This window comes from Artibeus jamaicensis, unplaced genomic scaffold, assembly GCF_021234435.1.
Source record: "Artibeus jamaicensis isolate MK-2021 breed Jamaican fruit bat unplaced genomic scaffold, CSHL_Jam_final contig_519, whole genome shotgun sequence".
In the NCBI taxonomy this organism is placed as follows: Eukaryota; Metazoa; Chordata; class Mammalia; order Chiroptera; family Phyllostomidae; genus Artibeus; species Artibeus jamaicensis.
Genome location: NW_026521871.1, coordinates 47413868 through 47433177, shown reverse-complemented (window position 1 = coordinate 47433177; position 19310 = coordinate 47413868). Strand labels below are relative to the sequence as shown.

Below are 19310 nucleotides of genomic sequence, written 5' to 3'. Positions count from 1 at the left end.
TTGGCAGATCCAGTCAGCCCTTTGTTACTTTATAGCTTGTTAGTCAGTGACAGATTTTATATATTTTCCCATCACAAGCTGTATAATATCAAGAGCAAAGTATTTTTAGATATCCCAGATATAAAGAAGGCAAAAGCATTTATCCTTGAAATATGGAAAGGATATTTAAGACTTTGTGTACTAGTTGATAATTTGAAATTCTTTAAGGAAATGTTACTTTTGAATTTTAAGCATTCAAATTGGAATATAAAGTTAGCCATCATGTATTCTTTTTTGCACATTAAGATGAATATGAAATATTACAAGCTTGTTGGCTAACTTCCCATTTACAACTATCTAGGAGTAAAGTGCCCCTTTCTTGATGGGAAAATTGCCTCTTTAATTATTTAAGAGCAGAATGGCATAATATTTATCTGAAATACTGAAAATAGTAGGCTACAATATATAGTACATAATCCTCACCTGAGGACATTTTCCATTCCTTTTTAGAGAGAGAGAAATATCGATGTGGGGAGAAACATTGATTGGTTGCCTTGTGTATGTGCCCAGAAGGGGATCGTACTTGCTCTGACTGGGAATTGAACCCACAGCCTTTTGGTTATGGGATACCATCCGAGCCACACTGGCCAGGTTTATAGTCAATATTAATGAACGAGTCCTGAAGGCCTTAATAGAGGAAAATAAAGCTTTGCTTAGTTCTCTTTTTTCAAATCTACTTTTCGATTAGCCACATAGTATTTTTTTTAGCAACTTCATGATTTATTTTTCACTATTGCAGTTTTAACTTGCTTGTTTTACAAAATCGTGAACATACAGTATACACACCCTTTGTTTTCTTAATTTTCACTTAATAATCTTTAATTATTTTTCATATCTGATGTAAAATATGCATATTAGTGCGTATTTTTTCATGTTATTTATATATAATTTCTAAAATCAGCTATAGTTACCATGTTTTACATCAGATCTTCAGACTTTATCTTATAGCTGAAGGTTAGTCCCCTTTTACCAGCCTCTTTCTATTTTATACCTTACTATGTTAAGCACAGTTAAATTTTATTCCATTTAAAAAGCCTTTTCAGGATCCAGCAGACGCACTGAGTTGTCATTGTGAGCAGCAGCTTGTCCTTGCAGGGTAGCCGTGTGGACCTCCTGGCCGTTGGAGCACTGGGCTCTTAGAAGACCAGGTTTCAGCTGGCACTTGGTGGAGGTGCATGCCGCACACAGTGTAGCACAGCCTCCGAGGAGTGAGGACCGGAGAGACTCTGGCCAAGTCACTGCAGCCAAAATATCTGGACTGCGGCATGGCTGCTCTGAGTGGTTTTTGCTGGCTTAACAGTCCCTGAGGTTTGGCGCATCATCAGCGCAGGCTGCGACAGTTGGGATCTGTCGGAAGGGAGTGAAAGCAGTAGAATGAACCTTGTGAGGGACTAGTTCAGTAGCGCAACCTCTAAAATGTAAGTTTATTTCAAGTTGACTGTTAAAAAATGGGCGGGTTTGGGGGTTATTTTTGTGAGGGGGCTATGAGACAGGATTTCAAATAGATGCAGAAGAATGTTTCTGAATGCTGTTTTTCTCTTTAATTCATTAGTAGGAGAGTTTTGGAAGTTACTCTGAGGAAAATAAGGCAGTTTATTCAGATGTAGTGTTTATTTCATTCTAAAGAATAACACCTTAAATACTAGGCAATGTATTTTACTAGTATAGATGTAATGGAAGATTATTCCTTTTTATGGCAAAAATCGCCAATATAAAAACTGCTGTCATTGTGTGATTGATGTAACACATTTTGTATGTGGTTTGAAACAATCAGTGAACTAAAATCAGTTCCTTTTTAGAATATTACAGCAAGAAGTGTTCAAAGTCTATGATAGTATTTATACTGATACAGTACTCATAATAAAATGTATTTACTGAGAAAATGAATGTGATAAATGTGGGTAATGAAAAAGAACAGGAAAACTTTTCAAATATGAGGAAGTTAAAGTGATCTGAATACAGCCAGAAATAATGACATTTTGTGTTTTAATAATTAACTGAGAAAGAAGGTTTTAAATCTCTAGATTGGGCTGGGAGGGTTGGTATAGTAGTTAGAGTCTGGGTATATTATTATTTGGTTAAATCTCTATGTGATTTTTCCCCCCATAGTGGTAATTGGGATAGTATATAGAGGTAAACAACATGAAAAATGGGCTAAAATTCACAAAACTGAGATCCAGATCCAGTTCTGACTCAGTTATTCAACCTTCAGTGAAATCTTTCACCTCTGAGTTTCTCTCTCCTCAGTGATGAAGTCAGGGTTTGGATTAGACCTTTAAGGTGCCTCACTTCTTGAAACACTTGAACTAAAACGACCTTAAGGTGTATCAGCAGAAGATAATTCAGTTATGTTTTGTTCAGATAATGGGATTTATGCAGCTGTTAAAGGCCTAAAGCACCAGTGGAGTGTGATGCATTTTTTCATTCATCCAACAAATTTGGAGGCTTTCTGTATGTCAAATGCTATTCGTGGTGTGAGGAATACAGAAAAGAACACAGACATAGAACTTACATCAAAGAGATCAGACATAAATTAATAATTTGAATAAATGTCGTGGGTCAAGCCAAGGAGCAATACATGCTATAAAGAAAAATGAAGTACTTTCTCTAATCTTTGAAACTGGTTAAAGGGAAAAAGAATATAGGATCTACTTGGGACACTATTTTTAAACACTTGGGAGACGGTTGCCTTTGGAGTGTGAATTGGAAGTCAGGACATGATGTGGTAGGGAGAGGCTTATTTGGCACACTTGTGTGCTTTGATTTGTTTTCACTTGTGTGCATGTATAACAAAAAATAACTAAAATAAGAAGACACACAACTGAATTCTTAATGCTGAGGGGAGGAATTTTTTGACGATGTATTTAACGTGTTTTAGTCCAATCTGAACTTTTTTTGGCGAAGTGTGGTCGTCTTATCTATGTGTCCTGTGTTCTAATAATGTTTAGATAATAAAGTCTTTTGGTTTTTGGTTATTTCAGACTTTTCCTGTTGATGTGTACAAGTTTTTCTTTTTTGTATTAACATTTGCAATACTAAAACTTTTAAGTTTATGTATAGTTTTCCTTAATGTGTTCAAATTCCATGAAAAGAAAATCTATCTAAAACTTGTAAACTTTTGCTAACAGATTGCTTGCTTGCTTATTACTTCATGTCTTCCCTAGGGTAAGAATTTAAGTTCTTGACATCTTGTCTTATGTATTTCAACTTTTATTTCAGTTTTAGTGTGTTTACTTTTAGGTTCCAAACATCAGTTGAACTTGGAGAACTTAAAAGAGGTCACTTCTTTTTTTCCCTTAAAAAAATCAACATGCCTAAGCATTTTTCCTGATTTTTATCTCTGTTCTCTTCTAGTTGGATGAAAAATCTGACAAACAGTATGCTGAAAATTACACAAGAGTAAGTATATAAAACCTTAAGGGAATAAAGTTCTCAAAATCAGACTTACTTCCTACTACTGTTTCATTCTCTTACTCCAATTGAACTGATGGAGCTGCTCTCCCTCTCCTCATCCATTTCCTGTCCGTGACCCCCAGAATTCCTCCGAGGCTGCATCATGTGAAGCACTGGGAAGAGAAAAGACACTGCATTTTGTTTCACTGAATGTTGCCTCCTAAGCTTTTGGCTGTTTTGATTTTCATTCCTCTAGAATTTGGTCCTGAGAAGAAGCCATTAAACATTGCGAATGAAGTGTCTTTTAGGAATGGAGGTGACAAACTCTGAGGGTTTTTTTCCCTTTGAGATAAATTATGTCTTTGAAGTAAAATAACTTCTTTCTTGGAGTTGCTTTGTGTCAAAGTCTCTGACTTTCTTCTACAAGTATTTTTTGATAGCCATCTAGGGAAATAGTTAGGATTACTTTTATGCTATCCCCCAAAAAGATGTCTCAGGTCTGTCTCATATAAATAACTTAGTGCAAGCCGCTAATGTATCTAACCCACATATATGAGTTTAAATTTTCTAGTAGCTATAGTAAAACAGTAAAAAACACAGGTAAAGTTAATTTACACAATATATTTTATTTAACTCCAGTATCCAAAATATTTTCAGCATAATCAACATGAAAATTTATTGAGATATTTTACATTCTTTTTAACACTAATTTAAGCCTTTGAATCTAGTGTGTATTTTATACTTTAAAAAAAGTCTCAACTTGGACTGATCGCATTTCATATGCTCAGTAGCTACACATGGCTGGTGGCTACTATTTTGGACAGCACAGGTGTATGCCATTTGTTAATCCAGCAGCATAATCCCCCATTTAAACTAATTGTGGCAACAGCAGTCTAAATCATAGTGTTATAGGGCGGTGTTGCTCTCAGCTGCAAGTAGTACCTCCAATTTGATTAACAAAATACTAAAAAAGAAAAGATCCTAAAAATGCAGCTTCAGGAACTAAATAGGAGGACTGTTAACTAGTGTACCAATTGCACAGTTCAAAAACTGTTATAAAAGTAATCTGATGTGCACACCGCAGCGTTGTTTACAGTGTAACAAAGATAGAAAACTAATCACTCGCACATAAAATATTTCCTTTTTAGTGACTGTGAATTCCAGAGCCCAGTGTTGAGTGTGAGGGAACAGAGTTACTCTCACAGTGTCTGGACCCTTCTCTGCACCCCCCCACCAAAGCCCGCCTGAATGGCCCGCGGGTTGCCCCTGGCCACCTCTCTTCTGCGCTATAGCAGATCTCCCTCCCCACCCTGCCCATTTCTAGTTTTCACAGCAAATACTGTGAAAGAAACGAGAGTTAGAAGTGTCATGTTTCCTTTCTCTAGCCTTCATCTCGAAACTCTGCCTCAGCAACGACCCCTCTAAGTGGAAACTCATCCAGACGAGGAAGCGGCGACACCAGCAGCTGGATAGACCCAGACACCTCGTTAAGTGAACTGCGGGTAAAGTGATGTTTTCGGTTTGCTTTTTGAAACCATTTTTTTGGCTTCTTTGCAGTATATTAGTGTACTGGAACTATTTAAGATTTATTGTGATTCGGTAGAAAGAAAAGGAGTAGGGGTTCTTTAAAAGAGAATCGTTAATACGGTTAAAGAATGTGACTTTGGTGTGAAAGGAAGGAGATTGGTTCATTTTTTTCTGTTCTCTTTCCTGAACTATTGATGCTATTGGAATGAGTTTTGCTCATTTACAAATGCCAGAAAACTTTTTAATGGATCTAAAAGTTATTCCCTCAGAAATAATTGGCTGTATTTTAAGTGGAAAATTTGTGGATGTACAAGGAACTAGACTCTGGTAATTATTAGTCTTTGGAGCCATTATGGCACTGTTTGACTGCTCGAATATTTTTTGTGGTAAGACAACTATAATAATATTTGAGATAACAGAACTACCTTAGTAACAGAAGGTTTATTTAACCCATTAGTTGACTCTCCATTTTTATCAGCCATTTTATGTGAAAGATGGAGACTTTAAAAATGTATTTATTTGAATGTCTATTTGCAGAACCTGCTATTTGTGAGTAGTGGAGGAAGGGTCGTAATAAAAATTGCATTGCATTCATTCAACATTTACTGAGCCCTTGGCCTCAGAGATTTAGGCAGTGAAACAAACTTTGGGCTTCAGGAGTCCACTATTTCATAATGAAGATCAACGACACAAACCAGTAAAACCACAGGGTGTGATCTAATGGTAGTACCAAGAATAGGACTGTTAAGGCAATTCAGAGAATCATCTTCTAAATTGAACTAGAAGAAGAGATAACAAAAGGCTTTTCGGAGGAGAAAAACTCTCAGTGAAGGGTTGAAGGAAGAATTAAAATGACACAGGCAGAGAAGTTGAAGTCTTTCTGGGAGATGTAAATTCAGAGAGCCATAAAGTGATCTGTACAGTGAAGTTGCCAGAGGGGAGGGTGAAAGGTGAGGAGTTGTGGTGAGTGATGACGCTGGAGAAGGAGTGATGGGTCAAAGCATCTCGCATGGCAGCCTGAAAGGAATTCAGGTGTAGCCTGACGTTTCTGGCTTCTGGCATGGTAAGCAGGGGAGTGTTGATACCTGATTTGCATTCCTAAGGAATCCCCGCGGTTTGGAGGTAGCACTGGACTGGAGGAGAAAAGAGACCCTGTGCTTGCAGAATGAGATGAGATGAGCAAGTCAGATGTGACGGGAGGAAAAGTAAGAACCTTGCTCTGAAGGCGATAGTGGAGGACAGGAAGCTGGTTGGTAGCAAAGAGAGAGAGAAGATTAAGAGAAGATTTTTTTGTTTTACTTTAAAGGTGGGATTATATTTTCCTTGGTTGGCTGGAGCTAGCAGAGTGAGAACGTGAAGGCTGAGGAAGGAGATGGGTAACGGATGGAGCACAGTGCCTGAGTGGGTGAGAGGACGGCCAGGGCTAAGATGGATGGTTGTCCTAATTTGGAGGTCTGCTCACTGCCACGGTAGAGGGGGAGGTGGGAGCAGGTGGGGACTGAGTAAGAGTGTAGGCAGGGTAGGGGCAGAAGTCCCGTTTGTGAAACAGGCAGCTTGTAAAACTGAGCAGGGGGCTAGGAGAGGGTGCAGTGGTTTGGAACGCGGCGGTAGCAGTAGAGAAGGAGAGCTGACCAGGTCAGCAAGGCCGTGAGTTTGAGAGAATAAGTGTTGACTCTTGCTAAGCGCAGGCATGAGTGCTGGGAGTACAGAGGTGGCTCGGGTAAACTCTTGCCTTGAGCACTGTTCTCCAGCGGGAGGAAGGGCAGCAGGACAGGGCCTTCCGGCCTCAGACTTCGCTCGTGCTTGCCGTTTACCCGTGTTTCTTCGAGAGAGTGGCTTCCTGAAGGAAATGAGATTTTTGTGTCCTAGCACCTGGCTCCTGATAGACTCTCAGTAAATGTCTTTTGAATGAACCAGTGAACAAAAGACAGACAACCCCCCCCCCCCAAAGAGGGAGCGAAGGGTGCGGAGGAAGTGTAACACAGAAACTGTGCATATCGGCCTTAGGTAATTAATTGCCCCCGCCTGTAATCGTGGAATTGTAGGGCCTGCACCAGGTATTTCCCACCTAAATCAAGCATCCAGAACAGATCTTATGTAGAGGGTCAGAACTAAGAGACACAGTATTTTCCATTTAAAATTCAGCCTACTTCACCCTCCTTATAAGGATTATGGTAACTTTTGGAGCAAATGTTTTTCTCAGAATTTACTGGTAAGTGGTATTCTTATGATAGACTCTTTCATTTTACATTGTGTTGAGCATGGTTATGTTTAACTTCCTTCCTTTACTTTATTTGTTCTAGGTAAAGCATTATGCCCAAAATTATGTAAATGACATAAAATTGTTAAAATTGCATGATAAAAATGTTATAACTTAAATAGTTTTTTTCATATACAGTCCTATCCTAATGCTGTTTCAATGTGGATTAATGCCGAGAAAATGCTCAACACTTGAGCAACGTCACTCCAGACCTTCTGCAGCCGCACTGTCACCTGCTGTCCCCCCTTTCCGTGGTTGGGAGTGGCGGTGACATTTGTGTGCTCTGGGTTTTTTCCTTTCAGTCTGGAATATTCAAATACAATTCACATTTTCATCTGAATTTTTTGAGACTTAAGACCTGTTTGTGGATGGTTTTATGCAATGGTTCATTCCTATGTCCTGCAGGATATCTATGACCTTAAGGACCAGATACAGGATGTAGAAGGGAGATACATGCAGGGGCTTAAAGAACTAAAGGTATCAGGGCCCAGTCTGCAGGCCAAGCATGCTGTCTGTGCGCAGAAGTGTTGGCACTGGTGGCTTCCTGAGTTCTGTTAACCCACTGCACATAGCTTTACTAACAGTGTTTGTCTTTCAAGCATGTGTTTAACCCGCAATGTCTAGGAAAGGTGAACTTTCAGTCTTTGCTTATGTTGAAATGTTTAGTATATATAATTTTTAAACTATTCAGTAATACTATACCTTACAGTTTATAAGTCTTACAAAATACTTAAATGTCCCTTGTGTCTTAGCCATACAAAACTGAATTGGGCAAACACCTAAAAAGTATTCTAGGAATTTTTAAAAATTGAGAATTAGACCATAAAATTCTTCCAAGCTTAATGAGAGCATATTGCCTGTTTCTATCACCAAATTCAGTCCATATTAAAGGCAAGAGGAGGACGTATCTAAGAGCATTATTGTAAATATTCCCTCTGGAGAAGGGGCCCTGAAGCGTGAGGCCTGTGTTTTCTTTCTTTCTTGTTTTTAACGTGTGGGTCAGAAAGGATCACACAGACTCAGTGCCTTAAAGAATCGGAGATAAATTTAAATGGGCCTCTGTTTTCCAGGCAAGGATGGCTTCCAGTTTCCAATACAAGTGTCCATGTGAGGCAGGCATTTGGTAGTAAATGGCACTTGGTTATCATCTTTTCATCATGTTTTATTATGGAGTTCAAGCCTAATATGAAAGGAAACTAAGTTTCTATGTTTGAAATGGAAAAACACGATGGGCTTCTAATAAAAGTGTAAGCAAGGCAGCCAGAAAAGTACTTAGGATATGTCCAAAGGACCAAGTGTGAAGTTAATAGGCAAGGCTTTCATCTGCCTGTGTGATGTCATTTGAGGTAGTTCAGCAACAAAATCTTCCTGCAGGTGAGTATTGTTCATAAGGATCTCACACTTGAGACTCCAGGACCAGAAGGGCTGGCCAGTCCTGTGGAGGCTGCCCTCGAGGGCAGCCTGGGAGCTGTGAGGGTGTCAGTGAACATCAACAGAATTACAGCTAGTACGCCAATGTGCTCACTTAGTCTTACTGCTCTAATTTTCAGGATTTAATGCCCCCTCTGTGAAGACTTCAGAGATAAGATATTTGGAAATATTTCAGATCAAGGCAAGAAATCCAATACATTAAATAATATGCCCGTATTAAGTCATATGTAATATAGTATAACAGGAGAGCAAGCAAGTGACCAAGAGACATTTTTACTTAAACTTTTTTTTATCTTTAGATCTACCTTTTATTGCATTTTTAAAGGCTACAAAAGAACAGATTAAATTTATTTGAGACTTTGAACAGATAAGATTCCTTTTCTTATTTTTACAGTCATAGTAGAACTGTAAAAATAGTTGTACTTGTGTATAGTTGAACTTGACTTCAGGTTATATTTATCCTTGTGATAACTTTTAAGTGGAAGAAAAACATTTAAAAAACCTGATTGCTGAGGAAGCACAGTAGAGCTTCCATGTCCTACTTACAAAGGATGCTGGGTCACTGTTTATGACTTCATTTTTTATTAAGTGTCTGCCTTTGGGTGCTTTCCCCCACTTTGCCTTCCATCCAGAATCGTCCGAGTCTTGTTAGAACACAGATTGCTGGACTCCCAGGTTTTCTTATTCAGTGCATCTGGGCCGGGGTTGACAATGTGCACTTTTGTACAGTAGCGCTGTTGCTACTTGTTCAGGAGCCACCCTCTGAAAATCATTGCCATAGACACTGTTAAGTAAAACTAATCTCTGGTGGTTATCATCGTATGAGGTAGATCGAAATCTGTAAAACTACCTTCATACTTAAATTTAAAACAGTTGTCTATGGTCTTATTTAAAAGAAGAGTACATTACTTAAATTTTATGTCAAATTTCTTGTATATTGCGTCTTGCAACTATTGCTTAACCATCTTAGATTCTGGTGGTCATGTTGTTATGCCCCATTTTATACAGATTGAGTTGTGAGGAGGACTTGGAATGCTATTAGCCTTTAAGATGGATCAGAATCATTCTAAATTCTGCATTATATTAAGATATTTACATTTAAATTATTATGTAATTGACTTTGCTTATATCCCCGATTTGGGTTGTATTTGATCCCAATCCTAATGTAAATGTTACCTGTTAATATAAGCCTGGTTTGTGAAATGTCACTAAGAGTGTGTGTATACTTTATTGAGATATAATTCACATACCATAAAATTGACTCATTTAAAGTGTACACAATTCACTGGTTCTGGCGTAGCCACAGAGTAGTAGAACCATCGCCACCCAATTTTAGAACATTTCTACGCACCCCCCCACAACAGAAACCTCACACTAATTATCAGTCATTTCCCACTCTTCCTCTCCCACTCTCCCACTCGGCCCTGGGTGACCACTAATCAACTTTCTGTCCTTGTGTGTTTGCCTGTTCTGACATTTCATATAAATGTGATCATATAATAGGTTGTCTTTTGTGATAGAATTTTCATTTGGCATGATGTTTTCAAGATTCATTCATATTGTTACATGGTATCTATGGGTGTGTATTTTTTTTATGTTTGGATAATATTCCATTGTGCAGATTTATCACATTTTGTTCATCCATTTGTCAGTTGATGGACTTTGGGCTGTTGCCAGTTTTTGGCTATTTTGAATAATACTGCTATGAACATTTATATACAAGTTTTTGCTTACACATACCTCTCATTTCTCCTGGGTAGATTAGATACCTAGGAATAGAATTGCTGGGTTATATGATAATTTTATATTTAACATTTTGAGGAGTTACCGAACTATTTTCCAAAGCAGCTGCACATTCTCACCAGCAATATGTAGGGGTCTAGTTTTTTCACGTCCTCACCAACACCTAGCTTGTTTGTTTGTTTGTTTTCATTACAGACGATACCCATCCCAGTAGATCTGAATTGGTATCTCACTGTGGTTTTGATATGCATTTTCCTAGTTACTGATCATGTTAAGCATATTTTCATGTGTTCACTAACCATTTGGAGAAATATATTAAAATCTTTGCCCATTTTTAAATTGAATTATGTGTCTTTTTATTATTGACTTGTAAGAATTCTTTATGTAGTCTGGATACAAGTTCCTTCTCACACATAAGAATTACAAATATTTTCTCCCATTCTGTGGGTTGTCTTTTTACTTTCTTGATGATATTTTTATAGCACAAACATTTAAAATTTTCATGGTCTATTTTTTCTTCGTTGATAGTACTTTTTTTTTTTAAAGATTTTACTTATTTATCTTTAGAGGGGAAGGGAAGGAGAGAGGGAGAGAAACATCAATGTATGGTTGCCTCTTGTGTATCCCCTGTTGTGAACTGGCCTGTAACCCAGGCATATGCCTTAACTGTCGTTGATAGTACTTTTAATATCATATCTAAGAAACCATTCAAGTTCATGAAGATTTACTATGTTTTCTTTGAAGAATTTTATAGTTTTAGCATTACATTTAGGTGTTTCATCTGTTTTGGGTTTCATCCATTTTTGTGTATGATGTGAGATACGAGACCAACTTCATTCATTTGCATGTGGATATTCAGTTGTCTCAGCACCATTTGTTAAGAAAACTATTCTTTTCCCATTGAATTGTTTGAGTACCCCTGCCAAAAGTCAATTGATCATAAGTATAAGTTTTCTGGGCTCTTATTTCTGTAACATTAATCTTGGTTTGATAAACATTTGCATTAGTGTTTTTTAAAATTTATTTCCAGCTGTGATCACTTTTTCTATGTGAAATGTTTTTTATTTTTAGCTTTAAAAAAGTTACTAGGCAACTGTAACTTTTTTAATAGGCAGTGGTAATCTATCAAATTAGACATAATTATTTTAAAAACAGACTTGTAAGCTTTTTTGGGCAGAAAACTTGGAAGTATATAAAATTTCAGGCATTTTGTGGTGGTTCTTTCATTAGTAATCATATTGGTATGGTTTATTTTAAAATGCCTAATATTTGAATAATTGCTGAAAAAAATGTTTATGCATTTACATTAGCATTATTATCAGTCCAGGAAAGTACTGAAAACGAATGTCCAGGAAGCAGGAAAATTCAAATGAGTATGACGTTTACTTGTATAAAGTGAGGCTGAATTCTTTTGTATCGTTGCATTCTGAATGCCAAACAACTCGTTAAAAACTACAGGAGTAACATTTCTGAACACACTGATGGTTCTTCATTTTGTAACTTTTACAATATTCTCTGCACAACTTTTTATCTTTCAGAGGCTACATTGCTGCTTGATTGTCTTTTCGTGGATAGCACAGAGCATATAAAGTTCTTACAATGGCATTATTGGCTTATTGTCATCCTCCTGCGTATGTGCATGTTACTAAACACAGAGTTCCGCAAACTGCTTGTATTTTGCAAAAGTGCACCTTCACGTGTCTGTGCCAGTGCTGTCATTTCCTGTCATATCTTGTATATAGACAGTGGAATCTTTTAGGTATCAGGCTGATGACTTTGACTTTCATTTAGGAGTCTTTGTCGGAAGTGGAAGAAAAATACAAGAAAGCCATGGTTTCTAATGCACAGTTAGACAATGAGAAGAACAATTTGATCTACCAAGTAGACACCCTCAAGGATGTTATTGAAGAACAAGAGGAACAGATGGCAGAATTTTATAGAGAAAATGAAGAAAAATCCAAGGTAACTGTTCATCTTGAAGTATAACGCCTTTCTTTTGGATCAGATAATCAAAACCTGCCATGGTGTTTGAAGTGCTGGGCTTAATGGGAAGAATGCAGCATACCTGACCTTTCAGTCCAAACCGATGGTCCAAGGGAATTGACAGAACATAAGGGGCCCTAAAATAGTTTTCTTTTTAAATTGTATAAGATTAATTTTATTAAAGAAAAGCTTATAGCCTTCTTTAGTTTCTGCAAATAGAGAACACAAGTTTTATCTTTATTTTTAATCTCTTAATTGAGACAATTACAGTTATTTTTTTCCTGTTTTAACTAGCTGGGACTCCACAAAGCTTCAAAGACTTTCAATGTGAAGGTTCCTTTTTTCTTTTTTTTCTCCCTGCTTTTCAAGAGAGCCAGATTTCTAAATGATTGGAGTGAAAATTTTTAATCGGTAATTTAGAAACAGTGGTGTGATGCGGGTCTGAAACGGACAGGTTCCCTGTAGAGGTCTGCGGGCGATATTGTTAAAATGTGCAGAGGGAGAATTAAAGCCACCACCCAAGATCTAGATTTGCCCTTTGACAACTGAAGAAGACAAGTTGGATTCTCTTAAAAGCTTAACTGAATTTGGGCTTTTTAAAGGGTTGATGTCGGTCTAAGCAGAGGACAAATGGATATTGCTGCCAAAAAAAATGGGTTGTCACTACTTTGTAAAAATAAAGACCCAGAAAATAATTTAGGAACTGTGTGTTGGTGAATTGTTAGAAACAACAGCAGTTGAAATTTGCACATAGTAATGGAGAGAAGCTGTTAACATCACCTCTGAAGGACCAGCGTTAACACTGTAGACTCCATAAGGATTTCTTCCACTGAGGGCCGAACGTGTTCATTCTGATCTGTTCGGTCATATTTAACAAGTGTTAGGAAGTGTTTTAAAGGCAAAGTATATTACGAGTTTATGTTGATAGTTCTAGTTCATGTTCAGGACTCCAGGGTTTTTACTTTTCTTATATACGTGTATCTCTTTTTTCCCCCACACTCTCATTCTTGGTTCTCAAAGTCCCTGGGGATGATAGTAATTATGTTATATTCTATCCTCATTGCTTTATCCCACAGTACCCAGAATAGCAATACCAATGCTACCACCAACGATATAATTACTTAAAAGAGTTGAATGTTTTTTGTTTTGTTCTGTTTGATGGTATTTTACTGCTAGGCTATGTATAGTCCAACCATTGTTTGTAAAGTTACTTGAAATAGTTCTCCCTGTGCTTATGCTGGTAACTGGAAACATAGGTCTATTGCATTTGATTTCAATGTTTAGAAATAGCTTTTTTACTTTTAAGTTATTTTTACATTTAATTGTGGTAAAAACATAACAAAATTTATCTGAACTCTTTTAAAGTGTACAGTTCTGTAATTTTGGGTGTAGTTGCGTTGTCGTGCCACGGCAGAGCGCCACAACTTTCCCGTCTCCCGTAACACTGACACCCAGCACTTACTGACCCACTCCCCATGTGCCCCGCCCATGCCAGTTTCTGGGGACCGCCTTTCTCCTTTCTGTCTCTGTGACTTTGATTACTCTAGGCACCTCGTATAAGAAAACTCATGTAATATTTGTCCTTTTGTGACTGGCTTATTTCACTGTCATAATGCCCTCAAGGTTCATTTGTGTTGTGACATGTGACAGGATTTCATTCCTGAATAATATTCCACTGTGTGTATACAAGTACCTCATTTTGTTTATCCATTCATATATCAATAGATACTGGGGTTGCTTCAATGAGGAATTGGTTTATAGGTATACAGTTGTCTTACAGTTCCATAAAACATTAACATGTATTTGAGGTCAGACCAACACAAAATGTACTCAAAGACATCAACTTTCTATCTTGGTCTTTTACCCCTATTTTCTCCTTAAGGGGATTTTTTAATTAACTGGTTTATTCTTATATTTTTTTAATTTAAGAAGATAGATGTATCTTGCCATTCAAAAACATGTGCAAATACATTTATGTGTGTGTCTCTTTTCTTAGAAAATGGTAGTATACCATAAGTACTTTTCTGCACCTTGAGTTAATCATCATATGATTGGACTATGTAGAAATCTTTCTTATTTAAAAAAATTACTGTATAGTTATTTCGTTGTATGGATGTACTGTAGTTTATTCCACCAGTTCCATATTAATGGACATTTGAGTTGTTTGCAGTCTTTTGCGGTTAACAATAGTCCTGCAAAAACGATGTACTGTGTAGGTCTTGTTTATTTTCGCCCATGTATCTGTGGGACTAATCAACATGGGTTTGCTGGGTCGAAAGCTGTGGTGATTCTGCTCAATGCTGTTGGATTCCCTTTGCAGTGGCCCTGCCATTTGGTATTCCCAGCCAGATGTATGAGAGGGCCTGTTTCCTACCCCATAATACTTTTCCTGAATGTGTGTTCAAGTTTTTGGACTCTTGTTAGTGTTTTAGTAAGAAATATAATTTAAGTTTATATTTCTCTTAGTACGATAATCTTTTCATGTTCAGAGTGATTTTTAAAAATTGTTGTTCAATTACTCTTGTCCCTATTTTTCCCCCATTACTCTCCCCTGCCCTACCCAGTCCCCCACCGCCCCCATTATCTTTGTCCACGGGTCCTTTATACATGTTCCGTGATGACCCTTCCTCTTCTTTCTCCTGTTACCCCCTCCTCTCTGGTTACTGTCAGTTTGTTCTTCGTTTCCATGTTATAATTTGCTTGCTTGTTTGTTTTGTTATTTGGGTTCCACTTATAGGTGAGATCATATGGTATTTGTCTTTCCCGAGTTCCATCCATGCTGTTGCAAAGGGTAGGAGCTCCTTTCTTTCTGCTGAGTAATATTCCCTTGTGTAAATGAAACACAGTTTTTTGATCCACTCATATACTGATGGGCATTTAGGCTGTTTCCAACACTTGGCTATTGTAAATTGTGCTGCTATGAACATTGGGGTGCATAGATTCTTTTGAATTGACGTTTCAGGATTCTTAGGGTATAATCCCAGTAGTAGAATTGCTGAGCGATTTTTATTTTTTCCTGTGATCTCTCCACCTCTTTAGTCCATTTTTCTAGATAGTAGCATTTTTTTCTACTTTCAGAGACTCTCTAATGGTAATGGAGTGTAACTTTTTGTCTCATATAAGTTGTAAATGATTTTTTGCAGTTTGTCATTTTACTTTGTTTGTAATGCTTTTGCCACTCCAAATTTTTATTTTTATTTAGTCTAATTTCTTATCTTTTCCCCTTCTTGCTTGTAGACTTTTGAGACATTCTTAGTGTTTTCCCCATTCCTTCATTATAAGACTTTGCTCATCTTTTCTCTAAAAGTGTAATTGTTCCCTCCCTCCATTCCCCTGTCCTCTTTTTTCTGAACACCTCTGGTCTGTTTGGAATTTTTCCTGGTGTGTGGTGCAAGGTTTAGTTCCAGTTTTCTCTTTACATATGATGTCCAGTGATCTCAACGTCACTACTTTAAAAGTATTTTTCATATTAATTTGAGATGCTCTTTTTGTTTTGTTGTTGCTGTTTAATATATTCATCTGTTGGGTCTATTTAATATATTGTAATTGGGCCTGTTTTCATTGTTCTGTTGTGCTCCATTGGTGTGGCTTTGTGAGCCTTTACAACGAGATCATAGTATGTTCTATAGTCTAATGAGGCTTCCTTCCTTCTTTTTCAGTATGCTTTCTGTCCATTTCATAATGTTTGTTTTCCAAATATACTTTATGATCAACTTGTCTTGCTCTAATTAGAAAAGTATCTGTTAATATTTTTATTTGGACTTCATTAAATGTATGGATTAATTTGGGAGAGAACTGACAGTTTTATGTAATTGAGTCTTTTTATCAAGAAGATGGTGTGCCTTTTTCTGTTGGTCCTACTTCTCTGTCTTCCAAGAATATTTTATATAATTTTCTTTATGTAGATTTTGGATATTCTTGTAAGTTTATGGTATTAAACCATGTATTAAAAATACATGTATGTATTTTCAAAATTTATTATCTGATATTGTGTATACCTAGAAGGTATTTAATTTTGTACATTAATTTTTTTAACCTGTTACTTTACTAAGTCATCTCATTGTTCTTATAATTTTGCCATTGATTAGTTTGGGTTTTCTACATATGTAATCGTATAAGATGACAAATCAAAATTTTCTGTACCTTTCCAAGGATCACAGAATTTTTCTAAGTTATTATTCATCGGCAGTTCAGGGGTCTTTCCAGAGATCATACTTAGCCTCTGTAGCGTTATATTGTAGATGTTCCTGTCTGTTGTGTGCTGACATCTGTGTAAACCTTGTCGTTTGTTCATTAACAGGAGTTAGAGAGACAGAAACATATGTGTAGTGTGCTGCAGCATAAAATGAATGAACTGAAAGAAGGCCTTCGACAAAGAGATGAGCTGATTGAGGTACGTGCATGAACTGTGGGACTCACTCATCTTGAACACGATGCCTTGAATGGGATGAGGGGCTGCGTGTTGGAAGGGGAGTTAAAGTGCCACCAAGAGTTGACCGCTTGTCTCTTCATATTTGGCTGCAGCCTAAAATTTTACGAAGGTGAAACATAAAGGCAGACCTAAACAATTAATGCTATAAACCCTATAAACATTCCCCTTTTTAATCAGTTACAAGGAGCTTTTGTAATTGTCTTTTATTCCTAAGCACATTCTTTCCTGAAGATATCTTAGGAAATGGGCAAAAGGAAAAATCGGAGAGTAACAGTTATTCTTGGGAACATAGTGAATGCTTCTTCTGGAACATGATTCTTTGGAGAAAAAGAAGCTTGATCTTCACTGAGGTAGATACATTTCTGAGGTGGCTAAATGAAAATGAGGAATTGTTGAGGCACCTGATATACAAAAAGGCAGAGGCTGGCCAGTGCCGAGCTCAGGTTTCTGCTGGCGGAGGGGCTCTGAAGGCCCTGGTGTGGGCCGCCTATTAGGAATGGGAAACAGTGTGGTGCACCAAGAAATCTTTGACAGCACTTATCATGCTTTTGTGCCTACTACCTCATGCCATTTCCGTTTCTCTTTAAATGTGGTTTTTCTCCTTGAGGTTGTTATTTCTTGTAAGTATGGAGTTAAGTTTGTTGGTAAGGGATCCCGCCCACTGATCTGGGTGTGTTCATCCAGGGCGTCTAGTGTTGCCTTAGTGTTGGTGACATGGGTGCCGTCAGGAAGGCCCCCTGTAATGCTCTCCGGGAGATGCCTCACTTGCTACACGTAGCCACGTCCCTGGCTGCTCAGTCACCTTCACCTCCACCCACACCCCCTCCCACCTTCCTTCTTTCCCCCACAGAGGCATGAGCCTCACTTCATCTGTCTCCTTCTAAATGACTTAAAAAACCATTGACTAGAGGAAAAGAAATGCTTTTTTTTCATTCTTGAGAATAATTGAATTGAAACTAGCCTGCTGAAAGTAGGTAGAATTTGTGAATTCAGAGTGCCGACACAGGTAACCTTTTGTAAATATCAGGTTACGCGTGAAGCTAGTTGTCTTAGTTTTTCCATATATGGCAAGAAGCGTGTTATCCAAGTTCTGTTTGCTGCTGGGTTTAAATCAGTGTAAATCCCTCTTCCTTTTGTCCTTTTGTGTGTCTGTGTGCCAGCCATTTGTTACTTCTTTTCCTAATTAAGATGTATATATATACTTTTCCCTTTTTATGGTTTCAAAAGAATAATGAAACTTTTGGTAATTTGTCATTGTGGTTTCTTTGAAAGCCCAGGGTGCTGGGTATACAAACGTTAAAAACATTAAATTAGTTTTAGGTGTTTCTTAGATTTAGAATTAACATCTCTTAGATGTTAATATCTGTATTTACATGTAACTAAAAAACCTTTAGTATGACAAAATAATGCTTTTTGGTCTGTGGAATCTCATAATAAAGTAGATAAATGTGTGATTTGGGAAAGTAGGAGATGATAATTTACCAGTAATGCATTGAAGAAAACTTGTTAAATGTAACATGGTCATTCATTGAGTCCTTGAGCACCACTGCCTAAGCAGAAGGGCTGGTGAAGAATTGCCAGATACTGAATTCTGGTAAACGCCGATGTTGAGCATTCATGTATAATTCATGATGTTCTTTCTATCATAGACTCTGCTAACAGAAATTCAGTGATGAAGCTGAGATATGTTTTTCTTCTATCTTCCTAGTTCTGCTTAAGTAATAAAGTTTAAAACTGCCTGCTTGTTCTCTGTGATAAGGATCATAAGCAACTCTGAATTTCCCTCTTTAGAAATGTCCATTTTTCCATGTTTGGGAAAGCGGCAGTTATCCCAGAGAGAGAGTACACATGTGGAGCTAAGTGTACACAGAAACCCCAGCGGGCTCGCTGCCGCATAGCTGTGGTTGGAACACTTACTCCCCGCGTCCTCACTTACTTCCATAGTGGCCAGCCAGTGAGTCCCATCACCAAGACGCTGGATGTCATCTTTCCTTTTCGAAAGCAACTCCTGCTTTTCCTGCTCACCACAGCAGCTCGCTCATTCCCCTTCCACGGTTCTTTATTAGCTTATTTCTGTTCTGTTTTCCTCCCCTCACCCCGTCTCTTGTTTCTTTCTGCTCTTATTACTGTATCTCTTCCCCTCTTCCTCTGCAGGAGAATCAGCGAATGCAGCAGAAAATAGACACCATGACAAAAGAGGTGTTTGAGCTCCAGGAGACACTTCTTTGGAAAGATAAAAGCATTAGGGTATGAGGAGAAACTGGGCTTTGGCTTGAAGCTCATTGATGAGGAATAGACCAATATCATTTAACTTAGAGAGCCCTAAAGATCTGTCCTTTTGACTGTTTTTAAGCATTTATACAGTGTGACATATGAATAAACCGAAGACAGAAACTTCTGTGGGAAAACCTGATAAAATGGGTGGAAAGAACTCTTCTGCCCGCTTCCTCCAGGCTTGTGCCACCTACAAGTAGAGAACTTCCTAAGGAAGTTCTTTATTTC

The 19310-nt window shown here is 37.7% G+C and overlaps 1 protein-coding gene across 23 annotated transcripts in view; it reads left to right on the top strand.

The window, feature by feature from the left end:
* LRRFIP2 (LRR binding FLII interacting protein 2) overlaps positions 1-19310 on the top strand; it is a 101334-nt gene that overhangs the window by 64137 nt on the left and 17887 nt on the right. For 8 of the 23 annotated variants that reach the window (XM_053669411.1, XM_053669403.1, XM_037148273.2 and 5 more), the window contains 6 exons: positions 3394-3438; positions 4818-4934; positions 7625-7696; positions 12185-12355; positions 16677-16769; positions 18963-19055. In XM_053669411.1, coding sequence (XP_053525386.1) covers positions 3394-3438; positions 4818-4934; positions 7625-7696; positions 12185-12355; positions 16677-16769; positions 18963-19055 — 591 coding nt within the window. The remainder of the gene's footprint in view (positions 1-3393; positions 3439-4817; positions 4935-7624; positions 7697-12184; positions 12356-16676; positions 16770-18962; positions 19056-19310) is intronic. The other 15 variants (XM_037148270.2, XM_053669414.1, XM_053669410.1 and 12 more) reach the window with 3 other exon arrangements.